At 50.4% G+C, this 14,128-nt stretch overlaps 1 protein-coding gene across 1 annotated transcript in view; it reads right to left on the bottom strand.

Annotated features, from left to right (window-relative positions):
• LOC140407572 (SERTA domain-containing protein 4-like) overlaps positions 1-11,854 on the bottom strand; it is a 55,022-nt gene extending 43,168 nt beyond the window's left edge. Inside the window, exons 1-2 of the mRNA XM_072494955.1 lie at positions 11,740-11,854; positions 9,533-9,597 (exon numbers count right to left, since the gene is read on the bottom strand). Coding sequence (XP_072351056.1) covers positions 9,533-9,597; positions 11,740-11,854 — 180 coding nt within the window. The remainder of the gene's footprint in view (positions 1-9,532; positions 9,598-11,739) is intronic.
• Positions 11,855-14,128: the final 2,274 nt, after the last annotated feature.

The following is a 14,128-nucleotide window of genomic DNA, read 5'->3' as shown; positions in this document are numbered from 1 at the left end:
CCTTGTCCCGCTTAAGGATCAAGGAGATCAGTGCCCGGGACATCGTCGGGGGCAAGGCCCCCCCCCCCCCCTCCCTTGCCTCATTGAAGGTCCTAACTAACAGCGGGCCCAACAGGTCCATATATTTTTTATAGAATTCGACCGGGAAACCGTCCGGCCCCGTGCCTTCCCCGCCTGCATGCTCCTTGTCCCTTTGATCAGCTCCTCCAGCCCAATCGGGGCCCCCAATTCCGCCACCAGTCCCTCTTCCACCTTTGGAAACCTCAATTGGTCCAGAAAGCAGCCCATCCCTCCCTCCTCCCGTGGGGGCTCGGATCGGTACAATTCCTCGTAGAAGTCCCTGAAGACCCCATTGATGCCAACTCCACTCCGCACCACACTCCCTCCCCTGCCCTTAACTCCCTCGATCTCCCTAGCTGCGTCCCGCTTCCGAAGCTGATGCGCCAGCATCCGGCTTGCCTTTTCCCCATACTCGTAAACCACCCCCTGGGCCTTCCTCCACTACACCTCCGCCTTCCTGGTGGTCACCAGGTCGGATTCGGCCTGGAGGCTACGCCTCTTCCTCAACAATCCTTCCTCGGGCTCCTCCGCATACCTCCTGTCTACCCTCACCATCTCCCCCACCAGTCTCTCCCTCTCCCCCCCGCTCCCTCAGCTCCTTGTGGGCCCTAATGGAGATCAGCTCTCCCCTCACCACCGCCTTCAGTGCCTCCCATACCATCCCCACTCGGACCTCCCCGTTGTCGTTGGTCTCCAAGTACCTCTCTATACTTCCTCGGCACCGCTCACTCACCTCCTCATCCGCCAACAGCTCCACCTCCAAGCACCACAGCTGGTCCCTCTCCTCCCCCATCTCCAAGTCCACCCAATGCGGGGCGCGGTCCAAAATGGCTATTGCCGAATACTCGGTATCCTCTACTCTCGCTATCAGCGCCCTACTCAAAATGCAAAAGTCGATTCGGGAATAAGCCTTATAGACATGTGAGAAGAATGAAAATTCCCTAGCCCCCGGCCTTGCAAATCTCCAAGGGTCCACCCCTCCCATCTGGTCCAAAAACCCCCTCAGCACTCCAGCCGTCCCCGACTTCCTACCCGCCCTAGACCTGGAGCGATCCAGAGCCGGATCCAGCACCGTGGTAAAGTCTCCCCCCATTATCAGGCCCCCCACTTCCAAGTCTGGGATCCGACTCAACATACGCCGCATAAAACCCGCATCGTCCCAGTTCGGGGCATACACATTGACCAGTACCACCCTCTCTCCCTGCAACTTACCACTTACCATTATGTACATACCGCCATTATCTGCCACAATGCTTGACGCCTCAAACGACACCTTCTTTCCCACCAAGATCGCCACCCTGCGATTTTTGGCATCCAGCCCCGAGTGAAACACCTGACCTACCCACCCTTTCCTCAATCTTACCTGGTCTGCCACCTTCAGGTGTGTCTCCTGAAGCATAACCACATCCGCCTTGAGCCCATTCAGATGCGCGAACACGCGGGCCCACTTAACCGGCCCATTCAGTCCCCTTACATTCCAGGTTATCAGCCGGATCAGGGGGCTACCCGCCCCCCTCCCCCTCCGACTAGCCATAACCCCTCCTCGGCCAGCCACACGCCCGCACCCCACACCCGGTCCGTTCCCCACAGCGGCATCCCCCGTCTCGACCCCCCACACTCGCTCCAGCTCCTCCTTGACCACAGCAGCAGCAACTCGATTCCCCCCACCCAACCCCCCCCCCCCCCCCCCACCCCCCTGGCTAGGACCCATCCTAGCTGATTTACTCCCCCCCATTGCACTTCCGCAAGTCAGCTGACTCCTGCTGACCCCGGCCACTCCCGACTCTCCTTCGACTCCTCCCATTGTGTGGCACACCCTCCTCTCCCGTCCCCATTAATAGGCTCTCCACCTCCCTCTTCCGTTCTAAGCGCGGGAAACAACCCTCGCTTCCCCGCCCCGACCCGCCATCTCTGACGCAGTTCCTTTTACAGGCCCGATCCCCCCACTCCTGACTCGGGCCTCCCCCTCCCCGCGGGGCCCCATCTCACCTCCAAGAGCCCCCCCCCCGCCGACCAACCCAACCAAAACAGTGCCCAACTCGCCCCAGCCACCCTCACCGACCCAAAAGAGAAAAAACACAAAGAAAAAGAAACCCGGAGCAATACAAAGGCCCCCCCTCGAAACAAAAATAAACATAGCATATCAACCGCAATCTCCAATCGCCCGTCCCGACCCTCAATCTGTGTCCAACTTCTCGGCCTGAACAAAGGCCCACGCCTCCTCCGGAGACTCAAAATAATGGTGCCGCTCCTTGTAGGTAACCCACAGTCACGCCGGCTGCAACATGCCAAACCTCACCCCCTTCCTGTGCAGCACCGCCTTCGTTCGATTGTACCCGGCCCTCCTCTTCGCCACCTCCGCACTCCAGTCCTGGTATATCCGAACCTCCGCGTTCTCCCACCTGCTGCTCCTCTCCTTCTTGGCCCACCTGAGCACACACTCCCGATCGACGAACCGATGGAACCTCACCAGCACCGCCCGCGGAGGCTCGTTAGCCTTGGGCCTCCTCGCCAGCACTCTATGGGCCCCTTCCAGCTCCAGGGGCCCCTGGAAGGACCCCGCTCCCATCAGCCAGTTCAATATGGTGACCACATCGGCCCCTACGTCCGTTCCCTACAGCCCCTCCGGGAGGCCCAGAATCCGCAGATTCTTCCGCCTCGACCGATTCTCCATCTCCTCGAACTGCTCCTGCCATTTCTTGTGGAGCGCCTCGTGCGCCTCCACCTTTACTGCCAGGCCTAAGATCTCGTCCTCATTGTCAGAGATCATTTGTTGAGCCTCGCGGACCGCCACCCCCGGGCCGCCTGTGTCTCCAGCAACTTATCAATAGACGCCTTCATCGGCTCTAGCAGGTCCGTTTTAATCTCTCTGAAGCAGCGCTGGATTTTCTCCTGCTGCTCTTCCGCCCACTGCATCCACGCTGCCTGGTCTCCACCTGCCGCCATTTTGGCCTTCTTCTCTCGCACCTACTTCGGGTCCACCACCACCTTTTTTGTCGCCCCGCTCCTAGTTGAAGCCATATACTGATGGGGAGCTGTTATAGACTCCTTCCCACACTGGGAAACGGCAGAAAAGTGCCGTTGGGGGCCCTGAAAAGAGCCCAAAAGTCTGTTTTTGCGGGAGCCGCCGAATGTGCGACTTAGCTCCGCATAGCCGCAACCGGAAGTCCCGCAAAATGAAATATTAACAACAAGATCGGGGTGGCACAGTGGTTAGCACTGCTGCCTCACAATGCCAGGTACCCAGGTTCAATTCCGGCCTTGGGTGACTGTGTGGAGTTTGCACATTCTCCCTGTGTCTGCGTGGGTTTCCTCCGGGTGCTCCGGTTTCCTCCCAGTCTAAAGATGTGCAGGTTAGGTGGATTGGCCATGCTATATTGCCCCTTAGTGTCACAAAGATGTATAGGTTAGATTAAGGGGTTATTGGGATAGGACGGGGGAGTGGGCTTGGGTGGAATGCTCTTTCAGAGGGTTGGTGCAGAAGTGATGGGCTGAATGGCCTCCTTCTGCACTGTAGGGATTCTATGGTTTTATAAAATTTCACTTTTGCTGCTTTTACTTTCGCACGAATCAGAAATCAACATAAATTAAACAAACAGTGACAAATGATACTTCAAATAAAAGGATAAATTTCATTTTAAGTAGTTGACACAACAAAGGTACTCCTACTCAACCACAAGCACTCACATCAATCACTTCTCGCACAAATGTGGCACCAAATGAATTCTCACAGGCTTTCCAACTCAATTGATTCGGTCCTCGAGTCACATTCACAGGTGGTGTACTCCACTGAGATCCCCGGATACAGTTAACTTGGACAAGATAACAGTCTAGGAAATCTCTCTCACTCCGGTCATATCAGTCTTGATCTTCCTTCTCAACCCAGCAACCAAAAATACCTGGTTCATGATCTGGTCCTCTGACACAAGCTCTTATCTCTTGTGCATCACTTTTTCGGATTTAGTTCTTTATTGCTTGTTCAATCATCGCTTCCCCAAGTGCTCCTCGAATTCAAAGTTTCTTCTTACTCCCAAACAGTAAACTGATCTTTTCATAGGGAGCTTTGCTATCTTCTCCTCGCATGAATTCTGTGCTCCCTTTTCTGTCTCTGTCTGCATTTTTAAAAATCTGCATCTTTGTGCTGATTGCCTTTTGCTTCCAGCTCTCCTCTGTTCTTTACAGAAGTAGCTTTGATTTGTGTCTTGTCAGTGTCCTCTGCTACAGAACTCCTTTGTGTCCGCTGGTTACATGGCTTTGCATCTTAACTGTCTTCCTGTTTATAATGCTACAAGGGTTACATGGACCAGGATTTTTTCTTATCCAAGAAAATTATAATTGATTCCTTAACAATTGATGCAAACTCTTAAAAGACCCTTTCAACCATTCTTTAAAAAATTACAAATTACAGATTCCGACATTTTAAAGCAATTGCAAATTTTCTTTACTGTATTGTATATGGGTCAAATGTTGTCACTATGTTATTCTTAAAAATCTAATACACACATACTGACTGGCTCCTACAATGTCTTTGCCTCTGTACAAGGAAGGGCTAATACATCCGTGAGTTCCCCGTAACATAACAAATAAAATAAACAACTGATTGAGTAGCAGATAAGAAGCACAACCCTTAAAACCATAGCCCACTGAAGCATCAACATTTTACTCAATCTGTTACTGCAATACAGCAAAATGACACCTATTAAAAGAAGGTACATGCAAGCCAAGTGCCAAAAATGGTGTCAATACTGATTGAATAAACCGAAATATGCAATTGATTTTTGCTTAGTGTCACTTTTACCTCCTTACAGACACCTCCAGAAGATTCCTACCATATCTCCTATAGTCAGCTGTCTAACTCTCAAAGAACAAGTGGCAGGTCCAATTATTGACAGCAAACTCTCAGCCCAGCAAGCATTTTAATTGGAGGGATTGGTTTACTTTGGTGAATGTTAAATCCTAACGGCCTCCCTCCTACAAAGATCCAGAGTATGGGACCCCAGGTTTAACAGAAACTATTCTGCGAGCATCATGTGGTGGCTTTTTAAAAATTTACTCTCAAATATGGGCATTGCAGGCAAGGCCAACATCGATAGGCCATCCCTAATTGCCCTTCCCTACAGACCATGAGTGAACCAGGTGGGTGTTTATGACAATCTGCTGGTTTCATGGTCACCATTACTGCAGGTAGCTTTTTATTTAATGAAGTGCCATGGTGGTATATGAACTCATGTCATTTGACCCAGACCCTGGATTATTAACCCAGCAACATAACCACAATGCTGCCATCGCCCGAGGAGACAACGGGATTCTTTAAAACAAATAACAACAATGGGATTATACTTGAGGTTGCTATCGTTTCCCCAGTTCCCATTGATAACTGAAAGATAATAACCTCTGATACTCATCCCAAAACCCAAACTTGTCTTGTTTCTATGGTGAAATATTTCTCCCTTGCCACAACCGCACTTTCACAACTTCATCCACCGCTCCTTTTCAAACTCACAGTGACCAGGATTCCCATCACTTGACAAAGCCATGAAGGGATTGTACTAGACGGCCCTCGCCATCAACCAGAGGGTGGGATATCCCAATTCACTTCCCGCATCTAGGGCACACTAAGGTAAACTTTTGCCCATTTCCATAGCTAGTAATTCCTGGAACAGGTCACCAATCTGTCACCAGGGGCTTATAGCTTGAGGGGGCTCCATTCCACATCAAGCGTAGCTGATGGGGAGTCTCTCCTACTCGTGCAGCCAGCCATTGGTGTGATGGGAAGGATTTGCAGGTTGACACAAGAGCACAAGAAACAGAAGCAGGAGTAGGACCCCAAGCCCTTCAAGCCACCCCCCCCCGCCCCGCATTCAATTTGATCGTGGCTGATTTATGCCAGCCTCAACTCCTTTTCTATGCCATCTCCCCATAGCCCTCTATTCCTCAATCTATCAAATATTTATCCACCTCCACACTAAACCTGTTTGACTATGTTATGAATGCACCCTGCTTGGCCATCGAGGCCTGGGGTGGGACTCAAACCCAGAGCTTCTGGCCCAGAGGCTGGGATGCCACCCACTGCGCCACAAGACCTAAAGGGCAGGATGTGGCATCTCTGATCACTGACAATAGTTGGCCCTGATCACTAGATCAGGCAACATGGTAGCACAGTGGTTCGCACTGTTGCTTCACAGCGCTAGGGTCCCAGGTTGGATTTCCGGCTTGGGTCACTGTCTATGCGGAGTCTGCACATTCTCCCCGTGTCTGCGTGGGTTTCAACCGGGTGCTCCAGTTTCCTCCCACAAGTCCCGAAAGACGTGCTGTTAGGTGAACTGAGCATTCTGAATTCTCCCTCTGTGTACTCGAACAGGCACCAAAGTGTGGCGACTAGGGGCTTTTCACAGTAACTTCATTGCCGTGTTAATGTAAGCCTACTTGTGACAATAATAAAGATTATTAGAGATCAAAATCTGATAGGTAATGGTCACAATGCACAGTCCAACATAACTTTTTAAAAATATATATTTATTAAAGTTTTTTAACACAATTTTTCTCCCTTACAAACAATAACCGCCCCCCCCCCCCCCCCCCCCGCCCGCCCCCGTAACAAAAAAAACAAGAAATCGCGCAGAGCAAGATATATACATGGCAAAATGATATATTTACACAGCTTTGTACACTGGCCCTCACCCGTACGTGCCAGTTTCCCCAACCCTTCATGTTATCTCTTGCTCATCCACCCACGCAGGTAGTCCCCCCTTTCCCCCCCCTCCCAGGAGGTCCCCTCCACCACCCCCACCCCCCCAAGGTTGCTGCTGCTGCTGACCGACCTTCCTCTAACGCTCCGCGAGATAGTCTAGGAACGGGCCCACCGCCTGTAGAACCCCTGCGCAGACCCTCTCAAGGCGAACTTAATCCTCTCCAACTTTATGAACCCAGCCATATCATTTATCCAGGCCTCCAGGCTGGGGGGCTTCGCCTCCTTCCACATTAGCAAGATCCTTCGCCGGGCTACTAGGGACGCAAAGGCCAGAATGCCGGCCTCTTTCGCCTCCTGCACTCCCGGTTCGTCCACTACTCCAAATATTGCTAGCCCCCAGCTTGGCTTGACCCGGACTTTCACCACCTGAGATATTGCTCCCGCCACTCCTCTCCAGAACCCCTCCAGTGCCGGGCATGACCATACAGTCCAACATAACTTGATATCTCAGCTTGGAGGTTACACGGTAGCACACAGTCTGTATTATCTGACTTGCCTCCCAGCTCATCGTCTGTCTGGTATAGCCTGCCTTGGCTGAATGAACACTGTGGATCTGCCAGCTCTAACCTGGCAAGTGTCTTTACGCTGACAGGATTCGATTATCTCGTCTCCAACCTGTGCTCTCATACCAGAACCGGTGCATACAAGTCCCCCCCCCCCCCCCCCCTCCCTCAATACCCCGGTTCTTTTTTGAAGGGATTGATGTATTTGCACATTTTACTGAGAGCAATAACTTCGACCTGACCAGAAAGCAGAGGTTTTTGTGAACGGCTCCCTTCCTCCCCGAAATTCGAATATTATGCATCTGTTGCGTAGATCAAACCACGGAACCAAGTTTTAATGTTAAGTGTACAAGACTTTGCACGTGTAAACGCCACATTGGGGGGGGGGGGGGGGGGGGGTCACCACCGCGACGAGAAATTAATAAAATATACATTAACGCGTCGGGGTCAAGTTCAAGAGAAAAGGCAAACTCAAAATCATCCGCCTCCAACGAAAGTTTAAAAACTCTCGGTTGAGAAATTATGACCGAAAATTGAATAGAATTTGTAATGTGTTAAGTGACCAATCTATTGTTGAACTGCACTGCTCCCCACTTTGATCAGAAAGCACAGATTCCTGTTTAACCAGATACATTTGTCAATCTTTGAAATTGGAAAGTGCTTACGTTTCACTGCTTCCCACCTTTTTGGGGGGGAAATCTAAAGTTAGATTTCCGCCGGCCTTACATACGAGGTTTAGCTGTTCCAGTCATGCAATTACATTGAACAAGCACTTACAGTCCGGGAACGGAAAACCACGGCGGACAACATGACAGAAGTGAGCTGGAAATGAGTCCCAATAATGCTGGCAGCTCGCACGACATGAATCGGTTCGGCTCCCTTGTCAGGCGCAGACCTGCGCACACACACACCCTGAGACAGGGGAGGGAAGTGCAATCTGAACCTCGCAGTCACAATCTCACCCACACGACCCGGGTGGAGAGACTTTCATTTTTTTAAATCTCCATTCTTATAACAGTTACACAGCAAAGGTGCAGAGTTGGACGGGGCATGCTCACAAAAAAAACAATTCTAATTGAATCCAATTAATTCATGGTCTCCACAAGTGAGATCTACAAGTTCCAAACTGACAAGAAAAGGCATTAAAAGCGCCTCATCTGGGGGGCTTGATCTTAACCAAAAGGCCAAGAAGAATGATCCAATCTGTGGATGATGCAGGAAGTTAACTGGGAGAATTAAGCAGTAGGTGCCTGGGGGAGGGGGGGGGTGCGTGCCTGGGGTGGGTGCCTGAGGAGGTGGGGGCGCCAGGGGGAGTGCTGGGGGAGGGGGTGCGTGCCTGGGGGGGGGGGGTGCCTGAGGAGGTGGGGGTGCTGGGGGGGTGCGTGCCTGGGGGGGGGGGGTTGCCTGAGGAGGTGGGGGTGCCAGGGGGAGTGCTGGGGAGGGGGGGTGCGTGCCTGGGGTGGGTGCCTGAGGAGGTGGGGGTGCCAGGGGGAGTGCTGGGGGGGGGGGGGGGAGGAGAAACGCTGAAGCTGTTTTCAGCAAACTAATATTGTCACTGCAACTTTTCTCAGCCCCCCACCCCCAGCCTTTCTGAGCTCACCTGCTCCTCCACACAGAGAACTGCTGATCTTCTCATTACATGGCCAGTGATAAAACCACAGAGCAGCTTTGATCCTGGCAGATGAGCGGGTTAATCCCCAGGTTTGGGGAATGAACCTACGAGCGGACACCGTTTCCCCCACCCACCCACCCCCGAACTCCCTCCCTCCCCACCAGCAGCAAGGGGTCAGATCGAAGCGCCTTTCCTGGGTCCCTGTCCTGCAGAGTGCTGGAGGGAAATGTCCTCTCTCTCTCTCCCTCTGCCTCCTGTTCAGGAAGAGCAGCTTCAAACTCACATCGCACCGCAGCGTCCCTGCCGATTGGCGCGGTGGGCGAGCAGAGGTTGTCTTGTTTCCAGGCGAGTTGCTAAGGAGGCTGGTTTGACGCTCTCAGTCTCTCAGGTACGACTCGTGCTCCCTGGGAGCCGGCCTGCTTCGCTCACCCATTCCAATCCACAGCAGCAAGCCAGGACTGGCGGCACAGCAACCCCGGCTGCTTTTCCTGCCTCTTCACACTTCATCTTTCATTGCAGAATGCAAGTCACCCGTTAAGCTGTGCTTTAGTGACTGCGGGTCCAGTTTGGGGGTTGTCAAGTGAGTTACTCGTAACTTGAGCTCACCATATATGTCCTGTTGTAAATAAAAGCAAACGTCTGCTCATCAGCCTCGGCCCGTGGTGCCTCGCCTTATAAAAAAGATAAAAGCAAATTACTGCGGTAATAATGCGAGGCGCCTTGTGTCACTGCTGTCTCTTTATCTGCCCTATGACACACATGGAACCTGCGATTTTAGTATTGGGCTCAGGCATAACAGATTTACAGCAGGATCAAAAGTCTGTAGTGTGGTTAAAACTCTACACCCAGGCTCCTCGGGTGGGATTTTCCAGGGGGGGGGGGGGGTGGAGGGGTGCTCCGAGTTTCCTTACAATTGCAAAAGTGGCATCTGCGAGACATGCCACAAGGGGCTGATTTAGCACAGTGGGCTAAATAGCTGGTTTTTAAAGCAGGCAGGCCAGCAGCACGGTTCAATTCCCGTACCAGCCTCCCCGAACAGGTGCTGGAATGTGGCGATAGGGAGCTTTTCACAGTAACTTCATTTGAAGCCTACTTGTGACAATAAGCCATTTTCATTTCACATGGGGCGGGATTGTCCATTGGTCAAGGCCAAAATCGCGAAATGCGATTGGGTGGAGAATCGGTTCTGACGGCAAAATCGCAGAAGGCGCGAATGTGACGCCAAATCATAAATCATTTCGACATCGGCATCAATGCGTTCCGGAAGGCACATATAGTGGACATTGTTTGCATATCATTAGAGGCCCCGCCCCGTTATTCTCCGGGGCCTCCGCCTCCGATAGGCCGAGTTGCCGATGGCACGGTTTACTTGTGCTTTTAAAAATCATGAAATCGGCGTGGCAGCTGCTGAGTGAGAGAGAGGGGGGTTATGGAAGGTGTCCAACATCATCATAGTTTGTTGACAGTTGTGCCGCTGGCCGGGGGGCTTCTGCCAGGACCGGGGGGACTAGTGGGGGGTGGCCAGGGGGGTAGGGGTGGACGGGCACGGAACATCATTGCCGCAGCCGGCAAGGCAGCCATGCAGCTGCACACACCACTAACACCCCACTTTGAACTTGGTGCCACAGGTCGTAAAGGTATCCCCCTCTGTCCCCAGCTGACCCATTAACTGCGTGTGCGTGTGCTCTAGCACAACCAGTGCCATCTTTTTGGCTGTAATGGTGTGTGTGTAGGGATTGTAATGTATATATGCGGCTGCAGTTTGTCAGCCTCCCGAGTGTCAATCACGGATCCAGCGAATCCCACACCATTTTCCAATGAAATTGATTGTGTTCCATGTGGCGCCGGTGCTAGCCCCTTAATAGTAGTGGAATCCGTCCAGTCTTTCTGTCGTGAAAGTCCACAGATTCTGTGTTGGCTTCAACACTTAGTCTCAGAAATGGGGAATCCTGCTCATGAGCTCTTATGGGACAGTTCCCTCCCAGCATCATATTGTTGCCAATATGCGCACAGTGAACATCCACTAAAAGAATGTACATGGCTGATCATAGTAACAAATAGCGTGTCACACCCACCTGACACCAGGGGTGCAGCCAAGTCCCTCTCTTAACTTTGCACAGTTGTTAGTTGATTTCTCCTGGCTTTGCTACAGTTTTACAAATATTTGCTACTTCCTATAGTTGATACTCCTAGAGGGATTAGTGTGGCAGATGCTGAAAGACATATTGTTGACTTCAAAGCTTCTTTGCACAAAACGTGGCATTCAATTGGACATTCATCTTGGAATGTGGCATGAATCAGAGAATGAACAGAGGCCTCACAGAGCAGGGTAAGATGCTGGAAGAGAGAGAAGGAGGAAGTCTCTGAGCAGGAGGACATATATGCCCAGCAGTCCAGGGAACAATCCCGCAATGCAAATCTTATTGAGAAACAATATGTAAGATGTATGTGCTTCAATATGGACATCCTCACTGAAACCTGGGACCTGCTGCAGCACAACATCAATCTCAGAACAGGACTTGGACTTCATTGTCATTGGCTGTGAAGATAATCATGGTGCTGAGTGTTTATAGTAGCAACCTCAATTCCTCAATCACCAACAGTCCCATACTTTCTTTTCTCCCCCGTCAGTAACCATCATGGCATTCTGTAGTGTATATATGATTGTGATATACACTTTTGCACTGCAAATTCTATGACATGATCATAGAAAATATTCAATGATTGTTTAGGCCAACACTTGAGCCTTCTCAAGCAACTGCCTCCTCTTCCACTCCAATGTTTTTCCCCATCTTAGTACTCCATTTCCAAACCTCTCCATCCTATTGTCATTCCTTGTAGTCTGTCAATCTCCTTGTTGTTATCCTTGTCTTCTGGCCTTTTCTTTCCTTCTCTGCTTTCTTTATTGGTTTGTATGGCAGCCGCCATCTTTGTCCACTTTGCTCAATTGTCAAAATGTGTCTAGAACCTTTGTTCTGTAGCTATGTCCCTAATTTCAAGACAGCAAAAGTGTCTAATGCAAAAAAAAAGAAAAGGTGGAAGGACTATGTGTTATAGAGTTAATCAGTTAAAGGCACTGATTCTCTGCACAATCTCCAGTACTTAAAAGTAATGCCCCAGAACCACCGAGGAACAGTGCAGTGCTCTGTAGCGAACACCATTAGTTCCTTAGCATTCTGTCATGAACAGAATGTATTTTCTCTCTTATTCCTGTAATGAACATGCTTGTATGGAAAGAGGTGTGTCTTTTCTTACCCTTGAAAATGTACTCCAATTAAATATTCAGCAGCAAGCTTTTATAAATTTAAAATAAAGAAGGATATTTATTCTCAAACACTAACCCCCAATTAATGCAACATCACGCTCAGTCTCATACACACACAAAGTTTGGACACAGAAAAAGATAGTGCATTTTTATTATAATAATAATCTTTATTATTGTCACAAGTAGGCTTCCATTAAAACTGCAGTGAAGTTACTGTGAAAACCCCCAAGTTGCCACATTCCGGCGCCTGTTCGGGTATGCAGAGGGAGAATTCAGAATGTCCAATTCACCTAACAAGCACGCCTTTTGGGATTTGTGGGAGGAAACCAGAGCGCCCGGAGGAAATAGACACGGGGAGAATGTGCAGACTCCACACAGATAGTGACCCAAGCCAGGAATCGAAGCTGGGACCCTGTCCCTGTGAAGCAACAGTGTTAACCACTGAGATTACATGCATGCCGTGCCTAATGTCCAGTCTCCTATGTGATCGGCCTGTGGTTTCTTGAATGTATTTGATGACTTAGAGTTGAAATGAAGGTCTTTTAAAGTTGAGGGTTCACAGCATGTTATCCGGTTTCTTGAGCTGAACATCGAGGAGATCGGTTCTCAGGTGAACTCTGAAACTGGAATAGGTTAAGTACTTTGGTTGCTTAATGGCTTGCAACTACGTTCAGAGTCTGGTTATCAGACTGGCTAATGCCTGATGGTTCACAAAGGGCAAAGATTTCTCTGGAGCTATTGTTTTGTCGATGTCCTACTACAAATTGCTCAGGACTTTTCAGAGACTTGGGATAACAACAGGTCTCAGTATCAGAAGACAGTTTCATTTGCATGGTCAAATGCTGTTGCCCACCCAGAATTAAAGCTAAAAGGTCATTGATATACAATTGGAGATAGCTGGTGGCCTTTCGCACTTAACTGGTGACTAACTGGTCTTGAGGAATTAAACTAGAGAAAAAGCATTAGACTGGGATGACCAGTTAGGATAGTGTAGAAGTATACCTTAATATAGGAAAGCAGAGAAACAGGAGAGGGCGTTATAGACAATAATTCGGGTTGCAGGGAGTGAACAACGAGGTGGGCAAAGCATGGCGAGAGGGGGATGGGTAGCTATTACGCAAAGGATGATGCAAAGGATGCTGGGGGAAAGAGGCCCCAGGGAAGGAATGTGTAGTGAGCCTATCAGAATCAGTGACAGTTAGATTATATGGCCAGGTCAAGGAATGTGGGAAAAGGGCCTATAAGAATCTTGTATTCGTGTATGTGGAACTTGAGACTGCATGAATGTACATGAGACCACATGTGTTGCCTCCCTTTGTCTCACTCGCTCTGGGAGTTTCAAGAGACCTGGGTCTCCTGCCTTTATCAGAGCTATTGCAAGCTATTTGAAATAAACTAAAGGAATTTCTAAATCCGAACTCAGCCTTTTGATTGAGACCAGACTGTGGACAGAAAGAACCCAATTTCAACAGTCTCATCAGATTTTCTTTGTTGAATTTAAAACTCAGAGACATAGGGTGTGATTCAGTGACCCCGTTGCACCCGGCGCGGATCCGGGCGCAATGGGTGAATTGCGCGAGAGACCCAATTCGGGCGCCGGGCCGATCGCGAGTCACCCGACTCGATGGACGAGATCCAGATCTGCATATTTAAATGAGTCTCGTGGCCGTGCCTGCGAGACCTCGTCAGGGTGCCGTTTGGTATTGGTCCACACAAATGTGCGTTGGCTCCTCATGGGGTCACGTGGGCCATTGGTGATCCACGGGTGGTTGGAACAGGGCAGGGTGGTACCCTGGCACTACCCCGGCCACCTGAGTACCTTAGCACTGCCAGCCATGTACTCTGGAAGAGCGATCTGAGTACCCTATCAGTGCCAGTGCCAGGTTGCCCACATGCCAGGTTGACACTGCCATGGGTCAGGCCGGGGGGGGGCCTTG

The sequence above is a fragment of the Scyliorhinus torazame genome, chromosome 2, assembly GCF_047496885.1.
Source record: "Scyliorhinus torazame isolate Kashiwa2021f chromosome 2, sScyTor2.1, whole genome shotgun sequence".
NCBI lineage: Eukaryota > Metazoa > Chordata > Chondrichthyes > Carcharhiniformes > Scyliorhinidae > Scyliorhinus > Scyliorhinus torazame.
This window is presented reverse-complemented; position numbering and strand designations above follow the sequence as displayed.